Raw genomic sequence first — 23,368 nt, forward strand, 5'->3', positions numbered from 1 at the left:
TTCATATGGTTTTATAAAAAGAAGCTGAATTACACTAGAAACTTATTTTTGGGAAGATAAATGAAATTTTGTCATCTCTCCAGTATACCAAACCCAGTATTCATAGCAGTTATAATGCAACAGTAGTAGAATAATGATAATAGCTAATGGTTATTGAATGTTTGTTTTGTGTCAGGCCAAGATCTTTCGACATTTTCTCTTCGTAGTAATTCTCTGTGGTAAATAGTGTAGCCCCCTTTTTACACATGACAGATCTGGAGCCTGTAGACGTTAAGTAGTTAATTTGCTCTGAATCTCATACAGTTGTAGATGGTGAATGATTTAAGGCCCAGGCAGCCCCATCCCAAAATCCTGCTCTTGACCGCCATGTACCAGGGTGGCCGTGAAGTTGGGAAACAGAGACAAAATTGTTTTATTGTATAATGCAGTATATGTAATATAGAAACACTAGTAAATCATTTATTACATGTTTGCCTATGTTTCCAGACTTGGTGATCATCCTTCCTCTTAAGCACAACATTTAAAATCACTTGGCGTTAAATCTCTCCTTGCTCATTAACAACCGAATGAACACAAGAGGCTTAGCTGCTTCAAACATTGCAAGTTCTGCGTTCCTGACACCCAGCAGCTTGATGGGGCAGAGACTTGACCTTTTGATAGCAAATGGTTGGCCTGTCCTTTAGGCCTCTTTTAGTTGGAGGCTGTGGAAATTTTAACTCAAGTCCCTGTTCCCTATATCCCTGAAGAAATGACTGATTTTCTGAGCAGTGATCAAACAATATTGTCAGTTCTGAATAAATTGCAATAGAGGTTGAGCAGAGATACTTTGGCTCTGCGAAAATGACTTTGAAGGCTTTGCAGCGAGTGAAGGGGAATGAGTAATTAGTAGACACCGAGGAAATTTGGAAAAACTTAATTTAAATTAGAGGTCATAACGGAACCAGACTATATGGACTCTCTTGTATGGAATATTTCCATTCTTAAAAGTTTGAAGGTACAAGAAATGTACAACTTTGTAATGACTTTACTGAAAAATTATAAGTTATTGGGTTCTTTTCATTACTGGGGACCAGCATGTAAAAGCAAGTAAGTTTTCAGATCTAAAATGATCATGTAGCGTTTTCACTTAACACAAGAAGTGGACAGAATATTGAAATAATGGAGCCTAAAAGAATATAAAGGGCTTCCGGGGCTGTGATAAACTGCATGCTTTTTGATTAAAAGGATATTACTTCTCTCATCTTTGCTTTTTCTCCCCAGACTGTGAAAGCACTAAACCACTTAAAAGAAAACTTGAAAATCATTCACAGAGGTGGGTAGGAATTATTTTTTATAGATTAGAAATTAATCTATAAAATTTCCTTAATAGGAAAACATTATTGAAAATTACAGTGTCACTGTCTAAGCTTTCCTGAAATACTTGTGTTTTTAGCAAAACGTATGTATCCTAACACTATTGTTATTTTTTCCCTAAAACTTTATTAATTTAAGGTATTTTTTCCTTTGGGATTCTATAAATTTCAGCTTAGCTTATTCATATATTGAGTTTAGAAATTGAAATAGATTTTGCTGCAAGTTCTTAGTACTCTTATTTGAAAAACAGTTATTCATTTGCTTGATAGATAATGTTTCTCTGTGTATACAAATGGGCAGGAAGATGGCCCTGGGGACATTCAAATGATTTGGAGGATGGTACCTTGAGCATTTTATTTTTACATATGTATGTATGTATTTATGTTTATTTTTGAGAGAGAGAGACAGAGAGGGAGCATGAGCAGGGGAGGGGCAGAGAGAGGAAGACACAGAGCCCGACGTGGGGCTTGAACCCACAAGCTGTGAGATCATGACCTGAACTGAAGCTGGATGCTCAACTGACTGAACCACCCAGGTGCCCCCCTTGAGCATTAAAAAAAAAGGTTTTTTTTTTTAATGTTTATTTTTGAGCAAGAGAGAAAGAGAGCACAAGACGGGGAGAGGCAGAGAGAGAGAGGGAGACACAGAATCTGAAGCAGGCTCCAGGCTCTGAGCTGTCAGCATAGAACCTGATGTGGGGCTCAAACCCACGAACTGCGAGATTATGACCTGAGCCGAAGTCAGACGCTAAACCGACTGAGCAACTCAGGCCCCTCGACCCTCCGGAGCATTTTAAAGTCATGTTACTGTCCCTTTCAGGTGTTTCTTCTTTACTTTAGAAGATTTTTTTGAAAATAGAGAGAGATGCTTTGATTGTTACTGTACATTGAAATTCATCTAAAGCATTTGTATTTGCATGAACAGTGATCTTGGCCTTGTCAGACACAGGTCCAAATGTAAACATTTGATGTAGATTTATTGGGAGTCGGGGGGAATCACGAAATTAATTCAGCAAACAGATTTCACAGTTGCTCTATTTATTACTATGCTAGACTCAGGGCCGTGTGGTGGTGGCTTTGAAGAAGTAGCCAAGGTCACTCTCCTCACGAAACTTGTCACGGACAAATCCAGGACAGTACATGGCACTGTGTGGTTCAGCCGAACAGTAAATAGGGCACAAAGTAGAAGGTCGTATTCAGAACAGTGGAAAACCTTGCACTCTAGGAAACATGGTGTCTAGTGCTTAAAGAAATTAACAATTGGGGCATTTGTTTAAGTCACTTTCATTTGGCGTTGACTCAGGACCGCTGCAATTAGTTAACCTTGAACATCAGCATATGTTGTATTATCAGGAATAATTTTGCGTGGCTTAATGTTTGTTAAAAAATAATAGGAGGTAGGCTTCTTATTTCCTCTTTTGGCCTAAAATCATGTAGGGTTAGATCGCTAACCAAAATTATTTTGTTCTTGTTCATCTCATTCTCGTTTTGGGATTTTTTTTTTTTTTGGCTGTATTTTGCGCCTATGAGAGTATCCCCTTTAGGGCATTTAACAGTTACCTCGAGGATACTCGCCAATCACAGTGAAGCACTAAGACAGTGCCAGAGGAGTAGCTGAACGAGAGGAGTAGCTGAATGAATGGGAAAAGCTTCAAAAATAACTTCGGTTTTCCTATTAATAAATGAAATGATGAGTTTATAGCAGTCTCTTTTTTCTTTGATTTTTTTTTTTTAATTTTACTTTTGAGAGAGAAAGACACACACAGAGCATGAGTGGGGAAGGGGCAGAGAGAGGGAGACTCAGAATCTGAAGCAGGCTCCAGGCTCTGAGCTGTCAGCACAGGGCCTGACGCAGGGCTCGAACCCACAGGTTGCGAGATCATGACCTGAGCTGAAGTCGGACGCTCAACCGACCAAGCCACCCAGGCTCCAAGTCCCAGCCCCAAGTCTCTTTTTTTCTTATCCATTATGATCAGTTAGCTTTTTTGCTGTAGTTAAGAGTGCTTTTGGTTACGAGTAACAGAAAATCCTGATAACTGCCTTAAACTTCAAGCAAATTCACCATCTGTCCTGACACGTCGAAGGGTAGGGTGGCTCCAAGCCCAGTATGTTTAGGGTTCAAGTTCCCTTCTTTTGACTCCACCCTTCTTAACATGTTGGCTGCGGCCTCAGGGTGCTAACTGCCACAGCAAATCCCCAGCGTCATACGTGGATGTGACAGCCTCTTGGAGAAGCTCTTTCTCTTCCCGTTTGGCTATTTTAGGAGCTGGGAAATCTTCCTTCTCTCTCTCCAGTGTTTTCTCTCATCTCATTCACCAGAATTGGCCATGCCCTTGCCTCAACTGGTTACTGGCGAGGAACGACCCTGATAAGTTTGGACCAGTCAGGCCCCAGTTTGGGAGGTGTGGTTAGAGCTACACAGAGGAGGATAGATGCCTCAATAAAATCAAATGTAGATTCCGTTAGAAGGGGTGGGCTGGTTAGGATGGACGTTTGATAGGCGTCAGCCTTGTCAGTGCTGGTAAGAGACCTTTTCTGGACTTTTCTGTAGCTCTCCTTCTGAGTTATAGACAGATATTTTTTGTATCTCATCTTTTTTATCCTTGCTTTTTATTCATTGAGATTTGATAGTGATAATGCAATGGATAGAAGCATTGAGACAGGGATAGAGAATTAGTGAGCAAAGGGGGAGAATTGGCCAGACAGTGGGTCTAGCACATTCCGGCAGTGAGTTCATTGTCCGTGAGGAAGGGGTGAAAATCCAGGGGCCAGTTTGGCAAGACCATAAAGCTCAGAGAACCAAATGGAAGGGATTTGGCTTTCTCAAATTTACAGGACAGCAGACACACACCTTGGAAGGGGTGAAAATGAAAATGAATCTGGTTTCTCAAGGATGACTCAAAGGATTAGTCGGGGGGAAACTTGATGAAGTCAGCTAAGGTCAGAAAAATCTCTCAAGGAGGAATAATTACTAAGTGGATACGTATCATTTATTGAGTACAAATAAAGTTCAGGTACTGCATCCGGTGTTTTCATGTCCAGAGCCCTGCGAATTAATGATTATTTTCGTTTGGTAGATGAGGAAGTTGTAGCTGCTGAGAGAGTCGACTAGCTTGCCCCAGGTCACATTGTGAATTTTGGACCCAGATTTTGAGTCTTTGCTTCTTTGGTCCAAAAGCTGTGGTTTTGGGGTGGACTGGATTGGATACTTTTCTAAGTTAGATGAAGCTTGACCTTATAACTAAATTGTGGCTGTGTAATTTGCATAGTTTGCATGTGGGTGGATAGTCTTTGCCATCCTGTAAGGTAGCTTGATTTGCTCTTGTAGGTTAAATTCATTCTTTGTATTTTGACCAGTAAGTAATGAATTTGAAACAGGTAAATGAATGTAAGTCTTTTGATATAAACAAAGAAAGCATTATAGAATGCCTACATTTACTGTGACACATTTCTGAGTCTGCATTTGTAAGCATTGGCATTCAGAGTATTCTTTCCTCATTTTCCTCCTTTTAAATACCTGAATTTTAAGGACTTGATCACTTGCATTGTCTAAAGTTTTTCAGTAATTTTGCTTAATGTGCTTTAGAATATAGCTCATTTGACCGTTCACTTGTATGCGGAATGACTTCTCTCTCTCCCTTGCAGATATCAAACCTTCCAATATTCTTCTGGACAGGAGTGGGAATATTAAGCTCTGTGACTTTGGCATCAGTGGACAGCTGGTGGACTCCATTGCCAAGACAAGAGATGCCGGGTGTAGGCCGTACATGGCAGTAAGTGTGAAGGCCAGATCTTCCTGCTTGGTGGTCTTTGCCCCGAGATCCCCTGCCCTTTGGTGCTCTCCTTCTCAGGGGTCTGACACTGGTCAGCAGTTTTACCATACTAGAATATTTTCCTCTTCCCTAAGAGCCAAATTCAGGTTCTAGCTTCTCCATGGAACTATGAAATTGCCCCAGTGAATTCCTGTTTCCTTGTCTTCCTCTATTCCACTAACCCCCAGGTGGTTCTCAGAAGGCCTCTCTGTTTCCAGCACCCCCTATGCTCTCTTGACTGTCGTAGATAACATTGTAGGGTCAGGGATACTATGGATCTTGTGTCCACATCATCCGTTAACACATGGAGAAAGTGTCCTGGGCCACTCAGTGATGCTTTTCTTCCAGTTGGAGAAAAACGGGGGACTGGAGTTCCCAGAGTTCCTAACAGAGCTCACAGTGTCTGGAAGAATCTGAGGCTGTGTTCTGAATATTGTTGGTCCCTTCTTTGGAGGTGGATGAAGCACGCTGACAAATTCAAGGGTAGAGGTCTTGGGCATTTGCCAACTTAGATCCTGTTTGTCCTCGGAGCCGGACTTACACTGGCCAGACTTACCACATGGTTCACACTCACCTTACCCCTGTATGTATGCATATACTGTTCCTACAGGCTGGATTTTCATCTGTATTTGATTGGAAATTTAGTGTCTATGTTTGAAGCGCTTCCCCTAGGTGTTGGTGTCTTCTTTAACATGGCCGTGGTTCTTTGGGGACCAGCATGCTGCTCGTAAGTGGTGGCATGTGGGTGTGCAGAGTATTGACTCATTCCATTTAGCAGCTTTGGCCGCAGTCTTTATGGACTTGTGTGTGTGTGTGTGTGTGTGTGTGCAAAAAGAGATCTTCATTTGCAGTTTGGGCTTTGTAGATGTTGGCTGGGCAGGCAGATTATTGGGAACATTTGGAAGATCTTGCATTCATCATGATAATTAGAGATAAATGGAACAATTTCAAAAGTAAGAAATAAAACATATTAATCACTGAGCATTTGCGAATTCATATAATTTACACATTTCGTAATGATGCCCTGAGAATTAACTAGAAACTGCCACCTTCATTTTTCGGGCTTGTCACAGCACTAAGGTTGACTGAGTACCTTTGCTGTGTAACACTGATGAAAAAAAATTTTTTTTAAAGATAGTTAAAAATTTCTTTAATGTTTATTTTTGAGAGAGAGAGAGAGAAGGGGAGGGAGGGAGGGAGAGAGAGAGAGAGAATGAGTGGGGGAGGGTCAGAGAGAGAGGGAGACACAGAATCCAAAGCAGGCTCCAGGCTCCGAGCTGTCAGCACAGAGCCTGATGCGGGGCTCGAACTCTGAATGGCAAGATCATGACCTAAGTTGAAGTCAGACGCTTAACTGGCTGAGCCACCCAGGAGCCCCTGTTTAATTTATGCAGGTTTTAAAAAGGTAATTGCAGCGCAGCTGAAGCTGAATGTTTGTACTCAGGTGACTTTTTTTTTTTTTTTTTGATGTTTATTTATTTTTGAGAGAGAGACAGAGCGTGAGCCGGGGAGGGGCAGAGAGACAGGGAGACACAGAATCCAAAGCAGGCTCCAGGCTCTGAGCCGTCAGCACAGAGCCTGACGCGGGGCCCAAACCCACAAGCTGTGAGATCATGACCTGAGCTGAAGTCGGAGGCTCAACCAACTGAGCCATCCAGGCGCCCCTGTACTTAGGTGACTTTTAAGAAAGAAGGAGACTTTGAGTCTTTGTGTGGAAATAGGGCTCACAGGCCCAGGAACTGCACTGCTTTTCATTTCCTGCTAAGCTTCTTCAGCTCTGGAGTCAGGAGGCAGATCATAAACTTCTCCGCCTTTAATCCTTCCTGGACTAAAGGAAATGCTTCTGTCCACTTGAGTCTTGTGAGGCCTGTAGATGGGCAGGAGTGTGGTCCACATTAACTTTGTTACAAGCCTTAAGGTGGCTTGACTCTTCCTTGATGCATCTTTACATCAGGTATCAGAAATGTATCTTGTCTTTTTTTGTTGTTTTTTAATGTTTATTTTTGAGAGACAGATAGAGATAGAGGGTGAACAGGGGAGGAACAGACAGCAAGAGGGAGACACAGAATCCGAAGCAGGCTCCAGGCTCCGAGCTGTCAGCCCCACACGGGACTTGAACTCATGAATTGCAAGATCATGACCTGAGCCAAAGTCAGATGCTCAAACCGGCAGAGCCACCCAGGCACCCCATAGCTTGTCTTTTTATTTAAGATTTATTATTTTATCTTTGAGCTATAGGAATTGTGATTGCTTTTTAGATTATTTATTTATTTTTTTAAATAACTATCTATTTTGGGGAAGGAGCAGAGAGAGGGGGGTAGAGGATCCCAAGCAGGCTCTGTGCTGACAGGCTGATGGGAGCAAGCCTGAAGTGGGGCTCGAGCCCACAAACTGCAAGATTATGACCTGAGCTGAAGTCGGACGCTCAGTCGAGCCCCATCTTTCTAGATTATTCAATATCATCAAAAGTGTATAAAATGTAGAGTTGAAGCACAAACGTTTCCATAAACCAACAGTTAACATTTTGCAGCCTCCCCGTCTCCTCATCTAGATGTGCATAAACGTAGATACAGATACACATGTATGTATGTGCTCTGGAGCATTTGAAAGTATGTGGCTGATGAATCTCATTCTAAACACTTCTGCGCGAATCTCCCCAAAAAAGCGCACTTTTCTTCATAACCACAATGTCATCACCACACCCAAAACACAAACCTTAAACGATTAGCAAGTATTTCATATTATCATCTAACACGTACTTCATGCACACATTTCCCAGGAATGTCCCACATTCTGGATTTGTCTGATTATCGGTTCCTTGTGGTTAGTTTCAGGCATTTTCTTTGCATGCTTTGTATTTTTGTGTATGTGAAAAACTGGACATTTTGAATGTTATAACATGGTGATTCTGGAACCCAGATTCTTCCCCTCTCCTCATGGTTTGTTTTGTTCCTTGCTATGAGACGTAGCTGTTTCTTTAGTGATTTTTTTTTTTCTCTAAAGTCTTAACATCTGTGTAATGGGGCTGCCTGGGTGGCTCAGTCGGTTAAGCGTCTGACTTCGGCTCAGGTCATGATCTTGTGGTTTGTGAGTTCGAGCCCCGCGTCGGGCTCTGTGCTGACAGCTCGGAGCCTGGAGCCTGCTTCGGATTCTGTGTGTCCCTCTCTCTCTGCCCCTCCCCTGCTCACATTGTCTGTCTGTCTGTCTCTCTCAAAAATAAATAAATATTAAAAAAATTAAAAAGAAAAAGTCCGTATAATAAATCCTGTGGTCTCTGATGTTTCTTTTCCTAGCTTGTGTTCAGCTAATGTTTTGACAGTTTCGTTTTTTGTTTTCCTTAGTTTTTTGTTTTGCTTGTTTCCTTTCGGATACCAGTATCCAAAAAGAAAAGAAAAAACAATCCATAAAGAAAACAAAGGGAAGGAAACCCACACAACTACTGGAGCCCTTGCAGATGGCTTTTGTGCTGGGGCCTCCCCTCCAATGCTCAGCCCCTCCATTCACATATCTGCTTTCCCTTTCACTTCCTACCTGCCCTTGGCCTGTAGAGCAGCCAGAGGTTACAGCTTAAGTCCTCTGGTCTTTCTGAGTGCGGGTTCCCCACTGGGCATGCACCTGGCTTTCTAAACTTCCCAGCATGCACAGGGCAGTGTGAATGGCTTCATTTTCCAAAGAAACTCTGCCGTCTACTTTTCCTGCCACATTTCTGGGGGTCTCGTGTATGTCTCAGTCCTTATCTTCTGCACCGGCCATCCGCAGGTCATGCATGCGTTTGCCTTACAGTGTTTTTGAGGCACGTCCTCTGACATTATGCCGTGAGTGAGTCCCCAGCCAGGCAGGACAAAGGCAGGCCCCACGGCCCATTCTCCATCGCTCCTCGGACAGGTTGGAACAGACCAACTCACTTCTTTTTGATTAAGGTCTGCTCTGCTTCCTCTTCCCTCTGGACCCAGAGTCTAGGGTCCGATACCGGGGATCTGCCGTCTGTAAGACAGCTTTTGAGCTGGAGCAAGGACTGGGACAAGGTCAAGTAGCAATGCAGAGGTTTCTCATCATTTTCGAGTTGGATTTTCTTGATTCATTGTTTGCTTGGTTGCTGTAAACTTTTTAAAAATATGTTTATTCATTTATTTTTGAGAAAGAGAGAGCATAAGTTGGGGAGGGGCAGAGAGAGAGAGAGAGAGAGAGAGAGAGAGAGAGAGCGCGCGCATGAGCGGGGGTGGGGGGCAGAGAGAGAGGGAGACCCAGAATCTGAAGCAGGCTCCAGGCTCTGAGCTGTCAGCATGGAGCCCGATGTGGGCCTCGGACTCACGAACTGTGAGATCATACCTGAGCTGAAGTTGGATGCTTACCTGACTGGGCCACCCGGGCACCCCTGGTTCCTATAAACTTTTGATTCTTTAACCCCAGAATTCTGACAAGGTTGGTTATTTTTTTGCTTTATTTTTTCATGTTTCTTTGGAAGGATGCTCCCTTGGAGTTGCCTGCTCTGCCGTTTTCGCTGTTGTCAGTCTATGTATCACTTTCAATGAAGGCCATGTTCTGAACACTCATCTTGTTCAGAAAACTGGGAGACTGTGTAGAGTGGCTTTTTAAAAATTTTGCATCTGGATGACATGGGTAGTTTGTCAAAAAAGCGTTCTGGGACCCAATGACTGGGAATCACTGTATGCTATTTTAAGGGTTTAGATACATCATGTATGTTAGCGCACTAATTAAAAATGCTGAGAAAAATCTCAATGAAGAGACAGCTTTTCTAAACTTAGCATTCCGCTGATATTTGTCAGTGGAACCCACTTTATTTTGTGGCTTGCCTGTTAATAACCGGAAAGCAGTTTATTCAGGAGTGTTGTTAAGGATGTAACGGTCTCGGTTAGGCTTTTCAGTCGGGGAAAAAAATAAATGTTCTTCGGGGTCGTTAGCTGTTGCTTTGACGGCTTATCAATCCATCACATTCCAGTTCTTCCTGGTTTAAAAATTGAAGACTTCAAACCACAGTGAGGCCCCGCCCCACACATCCACTAGGATGGCCAGAATCCCCAAGTCAGATACTAATAAGTGTTAATGAAGGTGTGGAGAACTTGGAGCCGTCATGCGCTGTTGGTGGGAGAGTAAGATGATACGGCCACTTTGGAAGAAGATCCTGGCAGGTCCTCAAACATTTCAGTGCAGAAGTTACAGTAAACTGGACTCCCAGGTATATCCCTGACAGCAACGAAAGCCCACGTCCACAAAACTCGCACATGAATGTTTGCAGCACATAACGACATGAATGTGTAATACCCAAAAGGCAGAAATAACCCACATGTGCCCCAGTGGGTGAATGGGCACACAAAACGTGGTCTGGGTGGACTAGTGGACTCGTGCCCCGTCTCAAACCAAAATGAAATACTGACACGTGCTACGATATGGATAAACCTTGAAGACATTACGCCAAGTGGCAGAAGCCAGTTATAAAAGATTACGTGCTGTATGGTTCCATTTATACGTAAGTGCAGAAAAAGGAAACCTGTAGGGACAGAAAGTAGATCAGTAGGTCTGGCGTGGGGGGTAGTTGTGGTACCGTGAGGTGGCGATGGCCAGAAGTGCGGGGCGGGGGGGAAGGTTCTACAAGTGACCTCGGTCATGGTCGAGCAGCTCTGGGAATACATGAGCAACCCGTGAATCGAGTGCTTCAAGTGGGTGGGTCGGATGGTGTATGGATTCCATCTCAGGAAAGCTGTTTCAAAACCAATGGAAGGCCGCCGTTGTTTGAGTCAGTACTGAGACTGCGGCTGGTGCACCCAGTCCTGGAGAATTGTGACTTCACAGAAATCAAGCTTAGGAAACAACTGTCCATGGGCTACCCTGCTGTCACCTTTGAACATGGGGATTTGTGGTTGAGCAACCAGTGCTCTTTCTGTAGCAGTTTGAAGGCTTATTTCTGAATGTTAGGTAACAACTCCTCCCTCCCCCCCATCCTCCCCCTGCCCCTGCGTAATCTTGGGTGTTAAGTCCATGATGGTTTTCTTCTAAGAAGAGCTTTTTACTCTAATTTTAAATATAGTTAAGATTCCCTCCCCCCCCCCCCATTCAAGGTTACAGTGTAACCTTGACTTTAGGAGTAGAACCCAGTGATTCATCACTTACATATAACACCCAGTGCTCATCCCAGCAAGTGCCCTCCTTAATGTCCATCACCCATTTAGCCCATTCTCCCGCCCGACACCCACCAGGAACCCTCAGTTTGTTCTCTGTATTTGAGTCTCATGGTTTGCCTTCCTCTCTGTTTTTATCTTATGTTTCCTTCCCTTCCCCTATGTTCATCTGTTTCTCAAATTCCACATATAAGTGAAATCCTACAATATCTGTCTCTTTCTGACTTATTTTGCTTAGCATAACACCCTCCACTTCCATCCACATTATTGCAAATGGCAAGATTTCATTCTTTTTCATCACCGAGTAGTGTTCCATTGTGTGTGTGTGTGTGTGTGTGTGTGTGTGTGTGTGTGTGTATGTGTATACAAACACATACCATATCTTCTTTATCCCTTCATCAGTTGATGGACATTCGGGCCCTTTGCATAATTTGCCTATTTTTGGTAGCACTGCTATAAACATTGGGGTGCATGTGCCCCTTCAAATCAGCATTTTTGTATCCTTTGGATAAATTCCTAGTACTGCATTTGCTGGGTCGTAGGGTAGTTCTATTTTTAATTTTTTTGAGAACCTTCCATGCTGTTTTCCAGAGTGGCTGCACTAGTTTGCATTCCCACCAACAGCGCAAGAGGGTTCCCTATTCTCCGCATCCTCGCCAACATCTGTTGTTTCCTGAGTTGTTCGTTTTAGCCATTGTGACAGGTGTGAGGTGGTATCTCAGTTGTTTTAATTTGTACTTCCCTGATGATGAGTGATATTGAGCATCTTTTCATGTGTCTGTTACCCATCTGGATGTTTTCTTTGGAAAAGTGTCTATTCATGTCTTCTGCCCATTTCTTCAGTTCAAATTATGTTCTTAGGTGTTAAGTTTGGCAAGTTCTTTATAAATTTTGGATACTAACCCTTTATCCGATATATCACTTGCAAATATCTTCTCCCATTCTGTCAGTTGCCTAATATTTTTTGCCTAGCGAAACATTTTGGAATATTCAGGAAAAGATTCCAGATCTGATTTTTTTTCTCCCTTGATGTATGTGTGTATATGTGTGTGTGTGTGTGTGTGTGTGTGTGTGTGTGTGTGTGTGTGTATGTATATGTATGTGTGTACATACATATATTTATGTACATATATATATATATGGTGGATGTATATGTGTGTGTGGACACACACACACACACACACACTCCCAAAGGAGGCATATATGTCACTTTTTCTGTTTGTACACATAACTTTGAGACACACAGCTTATCCCCAGTGGCTTGATATTTCACTTCCTGGTGACTTTGAAATCCCATTGTATTATGCCTGTTTTTTTAAATGTTCAGTGAAATAACTCCACGTTTGAAGAACTCTACTATTGATAGTGTTGTAAATGTGTTTCTTATTGGAAGATTATGTCCTTGTTTGGTATGTTAAAAATAAAGTACAGACTAGGAAAGTGGAGAATTAATTACCCATCGTTCATTCATAAGGGGAAAAAATTGTTCTGTGAGTATATATCCCGCTACATTTTTATGTAAATGAAATCCTATGGCACTTCTGCTTTTCATCTGCTCCGTAGGCACTTGCAGGCGTGTTTCCAGGTCGATGCACCTTCATGTATAATGAATTTAGCCACTAGACATTAACTGACTTTCTATTTTTGCCTGCTTGTGATTTTTTAGTTTTTTGTTATTCCCTTTTTCTAATTTTTAAAAAATGTTTATTTTTGAGAGAGACAGAGATAGAGCATGAATGGGGGAGGGGCAGAGAGAGGGAGACACAGAATCTGAAACAGGCTTCAGGCTCTGTGCTTTCAGCAGGGTTTGAACTCTCAGCCTTGCGAGATCATGACCTGAGCCGAAGTCGGACGCTGAACTGAGCCACTCAGGCGCCCCTGGTTCTTTGTTATTCTAAATACTGCTGCAGAAATTTTTAAGCTGTGTCTTCGCACAACTCTTTCGTATCTTTCCTTGGCTATATATAAAAAGGTCACACTTCTCAAGACCTTTGGGGAAACAATATACGATTAAAATGGTGTGTTTTTTCAGTAGGTGTCATTCTGCATTAGAGTGTTACAGTTTTATCTTTGTTGAGTTGGTAGGCCAGGATGGGATTTGTTAAAAAACTTCAAGGGTTTTTTCTTACATATTTCAAAATTATTGAGAAAGTTATATACTTTTGTATTTTTTCTTATATTTGGCCACTTTTCTGTATTATCCTTTGCCAGATTTTCTATTAGGATGCCAGTCTTTTGTACTGATGTATAATATAATGACGACTTCTGTCTTTTCTTGTTAGGTTTTGTATGTTTTCCCAGAAATTGTCATTTGTCTTTAAATTCTACAAATTTTTGATTGAATTACAGAAATAGAAAATTTCAATGTGGTTAGCTTATCAGGGTTACCGTTACGGTTTCTGGCTGTTAGCATATCTTGAAAGGTTTTCCTGGTGCCGAGATCAGAAATGGTTGTAGACTCACATTTGAGTACCTAAGTTTGGGCTTTTGTTTTTTTACTTTTCAGGTAAAAAAAAAAAAATTTTTTTTTTAACTTTTTTATTTTTTTTCAAGTAATCTCTACACCCAAATGGGGCTCGAAGTCACATCCCCAAGAGTCACATGCCCCTCCCAGTAAGCCAGGTGCCCCTAACATTTCAGGTTTTTAATCCTGATGTAATCAGGATTAGTGAATTATCAGGGGAAAGAGTGTGACTTTTCTCCCCACAAATGATTAGTCATGAATTTTTAAAACTTTTTATTTATTTTTTTCAATTCAAGATAATTAGCATTCAGTGGTGTTGGTCTCATTGCATGATGTAATGTACAGTATGATGACTCAGCAGTTCTATGCATTACTCACCGCTCATTGTGACAAGTGCATTGTTAATCAAACCCCCTCACCCATAAACTAAAAATTATATTTTTAATTATCTGATTATTCAAATTCCATTGTTCAGAATCAGTACTCTTGTACTAAATCCTTGGATTTGGGACTGTTTCTGGACTGTGTTGTATCCTCTTTCTGTATGTTTCATTTGAATAGTGTATCATTATTAAAAATAGCAGGAATTGTATTGGCATTTCATTAGAGTCTTAAATGCCTTTGGTTACTGCATTTTTATATTATTTAGTCCTCCCAGCGAAGAATACTTTGTTTCTCTCTATTTGGTCAAGTTATCTTACTGTCTGTTAATTTTTCCTTCTTAACTGGCTACACACATTTCTTAATAAATTCTTTAAAATATTGTTGTCCATTCTGGGAACGCGTGGGTGGCTCAGTCGGTTAAGCATCTGACTTAGGCTCAGGTCATGATCTCACGGTGCATGAGTTCAAGCCCCGCCTTGGGCTCTCTGCTGTCAGCACAGAGCCTGCTTCGGATGCTCTCTTTCTGTCTCTATTTCAAAAATAAATAAACTTAAAAAAATTTTTATTGTTGTCCATTCTGAATACTTGTCTATACCCACTGTCTGTCCTTTTTCTCCTTTTATTCTTTCTGTCCCCATTCTTATGGGTTCTTTTACCCCCATCACTGAATGACATCACTGCTGTCATTAGAGCAATCACCATCTTTTTGTTGCTGAAGCCCATGGTCAGTTTGGAGCCATGACCTTCCTTAATTTTCCTGGGATATTTAAAATACTATGTTCTTGAAGACTTTTGTCTCTTGGTTTCCATGACATTTATGTGCTCTTGGCTACCTTCCTGACTGGCCCCTCTCTCCTGGGTCTCTAGGGCCTTCTCATCTTCCTGATCTCTTTTATTTTGGTATGCCCCAGGGCTGAGTATTCAGTCTCTTTTTTTCCCTTAACTACCCAGATTCTTCTAGTGAATCCATCATCCAGTCTTAGGGAGTAATACTTTCTTTCTGTCTCTGTTCCATGATGTACAGCTTCTGTCACTTACTAGATGCTCGGGGATGATGAGTGCCCATACATTTCTTACTGTCCACACCTCAGTTGTAAACTCCAAAATTATATGTCTGGTTTCCTACTTTCTCTTACTTCTTAGATCCCACAGAAGTTGCACATATAATAAGTTTATTCCCAAGCTCTTGACCTCATCATATCACTCCTCTGCTCCCTACAAAATCTGGGAGCTGCCTCCCCTTCCCCAGTTTCTCTATATTTCAGTAAATTCTTACCCCTCTTTCCAGTTGCTCAAGGAACAGACTTTAGAGTTTCATTTCCTTCCTCTTCATACTCTACATCCTGTCCATAAGCAAATGCTGTCTGCTTTACTTTCAAGGCATAGAACCCGCTCTCTTTTGAAAACAACTAGTGTTCCTTTAAAGAAAAAAGGGGGATGGTGTCCCTGGGTGGCTCAGTCTGTTAAGCGTCCGACTTCGGCTCAGGTCATGATCTCACGGTTCCGTGAGTTCGAGCCCCGTGTCGGGCTCTGTGCTGACAACTCAGAGCCTGGAGCCTACTTCGGATTCTGTGTCTCCCTCTCTTTCTGCCCCTGTCCCGCTCACAATCTGTCTCTATCTCTTAAAAATAAATAATAAAACATTAAAAAAAAATGTTTAAACCACCAGTGTTTCTTGGTCCGGCCACTGGCATGTCTCGTCTGCCTGATTGCTCTAGTCTCTAGAATGGTCTTCTGCTTAACCTTGCTCTAGTAGTCTGTGCTTCATGTAACAGCTGGTTACCCTCTCTGAGCATTGTTAAATTATGCCACCTCTCTGCTTAAAACTCATCCCCAAATCCTCATAATGGGCCTAGAAGGCTCTATATGATCTGGCCCTCAACTGTCTTTCAGAATTGTCCACACGTTACCTTCTGCCTTGCTTGCCACACTCTGGCCACCACACCGACCTCTGTGTTCCACGTGCATCTGGAGGATGTTCCTACCTGGGGGTCTTTTCCTTTCTCCCTTGAACTCTCTCCTCTGTGAATATTTTTAACGTTGGCAGTCTTTCACTTTAGTTAGGTCTTGGAGCAGATGCCATGTGCTTGGCTAGTCCTTCCTGGACCACCACATCTGACCTGTTCCTCTCATCTCCTTGACCCTGCTTTGCTTCATAACCCTCATCACCACCTGATTCTTTGTTTTTGTATGTGTCTTTTGTTTTGTATGTGTTTTGTATTTTGTATGTGTATATGTGTCTCCTGACTAGATTGTGAGCCCTTTGAGACCCCCATCTTTGCTTTTTTTTTTTTTAATTTATTTATTAAAAAAAATTTTTTTTTTTTAACATTTATTTATTTTTGAGACAGAGAGAGACAGAGCATGAACGGGGGAGGGCCAGAGAGAGAGGGAGACACAGAATCCGAAACAGGCTCCAGGCTCCAGGCTCCGAGCTGTCAGCACAGAGCCCGACGCAGGGCTCGAACTCACGGACCGCGAGATCATGACCTGAGCCGAAGTCGGACGCCCAACCGACTGAGCCACCCAGGCGACCCTAGAATTTATTTTTAAGCAACCTGGAGCCAACATAGGGCTCGAACTCACAACCCTGAGATCAAAAATAGCGTGTTCTACTGACTGAACCAGCCAGGCGCCCCAAGACCCCAGTCTTTATTTAGTTGGCTCCCTGCTATATTCTTGGGTGTTAAGACAGTTTTTTGTTGCTATTTTAAATGTCACATAATGTGTTTTCCTAGCATTGCTGATATACAGGGAAGCTATTTAGATGACTGTTAATTTTATAACCAGCTAAAGTACTAATCTGCCTCATTTTTGAATTTGAATTGATCTCAGATGGTACTCAAGGTACCATTCTGCAAATAATTTTTGCCTTGGCTCTCCTTCTATTGATTGATATTTCTTATACATTTGTATGTATTTACTTTTCTCATACTTCTAGATCAGTACTGAATGACGATATTGATTGTACGATTCTCATGTTTTTTCTCACTTGAAACCAAATACTTTTTTTCTGATTAAAGTCTGTGCATTTCTGTGTGTGTACATATGTGTGTGTGTGTGTGTGTGTGTGTGTGTGTGTGTGTGTGTGTGAGAGAGAGAGAGAGAGAGAGAGAGAGAAGATGAGTATGAATTAGGAACAGCTATTAAAAATTTTATTAAATGCCTTTTTGGCATCAATCATGCCATGAGGAAATGTTTCTCCCTGTGTAGCTACTGGTATGACAAATCATAGTAACAAGTTTTCTGCGGTTGAACCATTCCGGCCTTCCAGAAGTGATCCCTACATGGCTCATAGTTTATATGTTTAATGTATTTTTACATGTGGTATGGTAATATAATTTCTGCATAAAAGTGTTTAAATGAGATTGGTTCATACTTTATATTATGAAGGTTTTCTATAGGCTATGCTAGCTTTAAAAATCGAATTGGGAAATTTTCCATCTTTAGTTTATTCATACAGTAAAAAGTTAGTGATCATCTTGTGAATGAAACATATCTTTGATCTCCTTGAGCTCAAAAAAGCTTCCCCAGACTTCAGAACATTTGTGGTGGTATAATTTTCCATTCTTTGAGACTGGAATCCTTCTGAGCCAGAAGTCTTTGGGGAAAGGTAGATGATTCTTCAAAATCTGTGAGGTTTTACTATTTCCTTAGCATCCGATGCATGTGGGCGTGTGTGAACGTGTACATGTATTCACATACGTATTTTTGTTTTCTTAGTTGGTTTTATTTATTTATTTATTTAGAGGGTACAAGCTAGGAAGAGGGGCAGAAGGAGAGACAGAGAGACTCTTAAGGAGGCTCTATGCTGAGTGCAGAGCCCAATGCGGGGCTCGATCTCACGACTGTGAGATCATGACCTGAGCCACCATCAAGAGTTGGACACTTAACTGACTGAGCCATCCAGGTGCCCCCATAGGTTTTTAAATATTAGTTGTAAGAACTGCTTATTGGAATGTTTTTTAGTAGCCAGGTGTGTGGTAGTTTAAAAAGATGTCCACAATTTCCTTACTACACCTCCCTTTATAAGGTGGAGACTAAGTACTGCCTGATGTACGGGCCGAACTTAGTGAGTCACTCCTAGTGAGAGCATATGGAAGAAAGGACAGGGTGTCCTTTCTGAGAGCAGGCCGTATAAAAACACTGTAGCTCCTTCTTTCTTTCTTGGATTGCTCACTTTGGGGGAAGCCAGCTGCCATGTCGTGAAGACGCTTGGGTAGCTTTATGAAGAGACTCGTGTGGTGAGGAACTAAGCCTTCCTGCCAGGAACCTGGTGAATGAGCTTAGTGCCAAATCTTCCAGGACCCAGAAAAGCCTTAAGTCTTAGTTGCCATCTTGACCTCAGTCATGAGATAACCCGAGTCAGAACCACCCATCAAAGCTATTCCCTGAATCCTGACTCACAGAAACTGTGAGATAATATTTGTTGTTTTAAGCTATTCAGTTTTGGGATAATTTGTTATACATCATAGTTAACCAGTACAAAGGGTTTCATTGATTTCTTTTTAATTTCCTGACTTATTTCTTATCAAAGCTTCTTGGCCCATATATTTCTGCCTTTTGAGACATATTAAGATTCTTTTTAGCATGATAAATGATCAATCAAATGTGAAATATTGGAAAAGACCTGTATTATTAATTACATATGCGTAACACTTCTTTTTTGCCTCTTTAATACAAACAAGTTGAGAAGGATTAGTTCAAAATGTGTAACATTCAATTGTCAGTTTCTTCTTATTTCTCGGTTTTTATTTTATATGTTTCCATACAAAGTAACTTGTGTATTTATTGTTATATATGTTTTTGGATATAAAATTATTTTATCTTTTTTTTTTTTTTTTTTTTTTTTGCTATTTTTGTTAATGTGACATATCCTCTAAGTTGATGTTTTCCTTTATACTTTTAGCAAGCTTTTTGTTTTTCAAACCTTTGTTTCGATTTTAGATTCAGGATGCTGGGTCTTTAACTTCTTGAATCTTAAATATCAACTCCTCTCAATGAATAACTTTTAGATGTTAAAAATAGTACACTTGGAAGTAAAGAAAGAACATGTCAAAATGTATTTAACTCATTGGTAAGAGCACTGGGCGGGTAGGATGCTGAAACTAGCATAAAAGCATTTGTGTCATTTAGTATTTACAGTCACTGAGGAAAGAACGAGATGGCCCATCCAAATAAAATACTGCTAATTATCTCCAGGTCAATGAAGAAGTAACGTTGGGGGTTACGGGACAGAAATCATTTGCATCCCTCACGGACAAAAATATACACGTAATCCTGTAACTGAAGCGGCCCTAATGAATAATAAATATCAAGCAAACTGAAAAGGGCAGTTAAAAAATCCTTGGGTTGGCCCCAGTGTGAGTGAAAGGAAATGGAATCCTTTTTTGACATATTTACAGGAGTTGGGGAAGTTTTCACGACTCACACATGCTAGAAACATAGAGCAGTTTCAGAATGACCTGCCCCCCAAGACCACAAATGGTACCCATTTTAAGTGCACACTTTGAATTTTGACAAATGACTGCTCATCAGTCAGGAGAGGAAGATGTCTGTTACCGAAAAAAGATCCTCGGTCCTGTTTTCTGTCCATGCAATTGGATTTTCTCATCCCGGAGATTCATCCAAATGCAATCTCACGCCATGTTCTTGTCTGGCCGCTGCCTTTCTCTAGCGCAATGTGCTGAAGAGGTAGCCGTCCTATGGGGTATGTTAGCTCATTCTTGTTATTGCTGAGAAGTTTCCATTGTGTTGATGGACCACGATCTGTTGTCCACTCACTGGTGCATATGTTGGCCTTAGCAAGTGCTTCAGTTCAGTACCTGCAGTGCCTCCATTTATTGAGGGCGTTTTGCTGCCAGCCATGTTTTGTGGTTTTCAGTGTAGGAACCCTTGAGCGCCTTTAACGTTTATTCCTAACCGATTCATGGTCCTTGATGCTACTCTTGTAAATGGAATTTTAAAACCTATCTTCCAGCATGTTTCTGTTGTCATAGATAAATACAGATTTGCGTATTTTGACATCACGCCCTGTATCCCTGCTCGTGTTGCTGTTAACTTTAGTAGGGATGGTCTGTGTAAACAGTTATAGAAGTTCAAGTGTCTCTGAGTAAAGGCAGTGGTGTGGCGTTTGGTTTTTTTTCTTCCCTCCTTAGCTTTCTAGACTGGCTAGGACCTCCAGTATAATGCTGAACAGAAGTCCTATCTTGTTCCAGTGTTAATTAGGAAAAGAGTGTTCCAGATTTCATGTGTAAAAAGTATGACATTTGCTCTTGGTGGTTTTTGGATGCTCTTTATGACATGACGTTTCCTTCTTTTCTCATAGTGTGCTGACAGTTGAATTGTGAATCTTCTCAGGTGTCAATCCTACATTTATTGAGAAGATGGTATAATATTCCTCCATTTTTCTGTAAATACGGGGCATCACATTGCTTTTCAGGTTTTAAGCCAGTATTTGTATTCCTGAGATAAACACCATTTGGTCATGATTATTATGTGGTTCACATGTTGCTAGATTAGATTTGTCCCTATTTTTGTTAATAGTTTTTGAGTTTGTGTTTATGAGGATTACGAATTGTATCATAATGTCTTTATTATGTTTTACAAGTGAATAAATTGACCTCATAAAATGTTTTCGAAAGAAATTCATGTAAGACTGGTCTTATCTCTCCCTTGCATGGTCGAAAGAGTTCACCAGAACATCTGGGTTCGACTTTACTTCACGGGAAAGTTTTTCATAACAAATTCATTGAAAAAATAGCTTTACAGCTATTCAGATTTCTATTATTATTTTTGATAGGTTTCATTTTCAAAAACTGTGTCCATTTTTTCTGTTTCTGGAAGAACGTCAATGTCCCCCCTTTCATTCTGATTTCAGTAATTTGGTTATGTCTCCTTTTCTCTCATTGTAGCCAGAAGTTTATCCATTTTGTTAATCTTTCCGAAGAGTCGGTGTGCATTCTGTTGTCATTTTTGTTGTTTTTGTCTATTTCACATACTTTCCGCTCTTCCTTTGATTATTTTTTTTTCTGAGTGGTTTGGCCTTGGTTTGTTCCATTTCAAACTCCTTAAAGCTGTGAGGTTAGGTTTTGATTGCTGGCTGTGTCTTGTCTTCTAGTATTTGTATTTATTCAGTACTATGAATTTCCCCCCTGAATACTACTTTCGCTGCATTTCCTGAAGCTTCATGAGTTCTCTTTCGTTTTCACTCAGTTCAGGGTATTATTTTACTTTATCTTGAGGCCTCCTCTGTGATCTGCGGGTTGTTTAGAAGTATGTTGTTTCACCTCCAAATATTTGGGGATTGCCCAGGTATCTTTCTGTTACTGGTTTCTAATTGAGCGACTTCGCGATCTGAGAACATGCTTTTCATGATTTCTTTTCTACAAAATAAGGTGTGTTTTATGGCCCAGAACATAGTTTATGTCAGTAAATGCTCCACGTCAGCCTGAGAAAAGTGTGTGCCCTGGCTCTTTTGGGCACAGTATGTGCCTCTCTTGGTTGGCGGTCCGGGATTTTTATGTAATGTGTATCTTCTCAGGTAAATACACATGTCCGCAACTAAAAACTAAGTAGCCTCCAGTGAGTATTTATACAGCCTCAGTACTCCTGTTCAAAGCAAAAATATGTAAAATAGATCTGCAAACTAGTTGTTGCTGACGGGCAGAGATTATAACAGTCAACTATCAGACTTCTGGACGTTTCTTTCAATAGTACTCACTCTAAGTCTTACCTAGGGACTATCAGCTCTGTGCTACTGGTTCTCTTCTCCATCCCTGACACGTATGGAACTAATGGTCCCTTATTTCAAGGACATGTAAAGAATACTCCCTTCATGGGAATTACTAAAGATGATTTCCGCTGTTTGCATGATAGGATAATATATTTTGCCAGTGCCTTCATTTGGTTAAAAATGACTAATAGGTATCTTTAAAGCTCTGCATAGTGTTAAATTTAGCTTTATGATGAAGAGTGGGTAGAATAATTATAACGAATTTATTGAGTTTATATTTGCTCTTGTATTTCAGATATATTGTGGAGTGGCTTCATTCCCTGAAACAGAGAAGATCTAGTCTTTTTTTTTTTTTCTTCTTCTGTTTACCACTACTTGCTTACTAATCTGACCCCATAATTATTATTTTTTTTTTTTCACTTCTCCAGTTTTCTTCCTTTTTTCTTTGTTCTTAGCTTCCGGTTTGCACATGCTTTGGAGTCGTTGCGGGGGGGAAATGAGAAGAGTCACTTTGTTTTCCCTTTATGGAGGTGGCCATTAGGTTGGGTTTTGTGGATTGTTCTTGCTTGTTTTCAATACAATGATGGCTTCCTGTTGCTCCAAGTCTGACCCCACATGTGGATTCTTCTAGAAGTATGCTGGCATTTCAGCCACCTACCAGCGGTTGCTTCCACCCTGAACCTTGAGGGTTTGCATGATTAATGACTGTGACTTCTCTTTGTGTTCCAGCCTGAAAGAATAGACCCAAGTGCATCTCGACAAGGATACGATGTCCGCTCTGATGTCTGGAGTTTGGGGATCACATTGGTACGTTCGTCATGGTAGACTTAGCATCGAAAGAAAATGTTATCACTCTTCCACCCCTCATAAGAACTGCCTTTCTCCCTCTCCGTGTCTCTCTCTCTCTCTCTCTCTCTCTCTCTCTCTCTCTCTCTCTCCTAGTCTTTGACTTTATTTACCTGTTTTTTTCCTCCATGGTCATAATCACAGGGACTATATCTTCTAGTTGTTGAAAAAAAGTATGTGTTTGACTTTAAAAATCAAACCAGAGTTGACAGTTTCCCTCAAGGTTTAGGAAGTGCCTTGGGCTCTTTGGTGTCGCGCTGGGTCCCTTGGCCACATATACGAGGTGTCGGCAACCGCACTAGGAACAGGAACGGGGGAGGGTGGTGCCCCCACGGTCAGCGCAGCGGTGAAAGCACCTGTCTCCTGCCACCTCCAGCGGGAATAGCATGTACTCTGTACAGCATGTGTATTAGGTGTATGTGTTTACACGGACGAGCAGAGTTTCTACTTGGAATCTTCTACTCACCGAACAGAAAAGTCACACGTGAATGAGCTACACGTAATTCAGTTCTTGTGGAACCAGAACAACCGAGGTAACAAACCTAATGAAAGTTCTACCTTCAAACACTGAGAAAGAATAGTAAGAAAGCTACTTAACTTGCAGCTAAGCACAATTAAGCAAATTCTTCTTTCTCACC

General features: G+C 41.2%; 1 protein-coding gene across 4 annotated transcripts in view; it reads left to right on the forward strand.

Moving 5' to 3' along the window:
* The window catches only part of MAP2K4 (mitogen-activated protein kinase kinase 4), a 139,153-nt gene that overhangs the window by 98,387 nt on the left and 17,398 nt on the right, over positions 1-23,368 (forward strand). For all 4 annotated transcript variants that reach the window (XM_042967893.1, XM_042967894.1, XM_042967896.1 and 1 more), the window contains 3 exons: positions 1,261-1,312; positions 4,998-5,125; positions 22,614-22,691. In XM_042967893.1, coding sequence (XP_042823827.1) covers positions 1,261-1,312; positions 4,998-5,125; positions 22,614-22,691 — 258 coding nt within the window. The remainder of the gene's footprint in view (positions 1-1,260; positions 1,313-4,997; positions 5,126-22,613; positions 22,692-23,368) is intronic.

This window comes from Panthera tigris, chromosome E1 (genome assembly GCF_018350195.1).
Source record: "Panthera tigris isolate Pti1 chromosome E1, P.tigris_Pti1_mat1.1, whole genome shotgun sequence".
Taxonomy (NCBI): domain Eukaryota; kingdom Metazoa; phylum Chordata; class Mammalia; order Carnivora; family Felidae; genus Panthera; species Panthera tigris.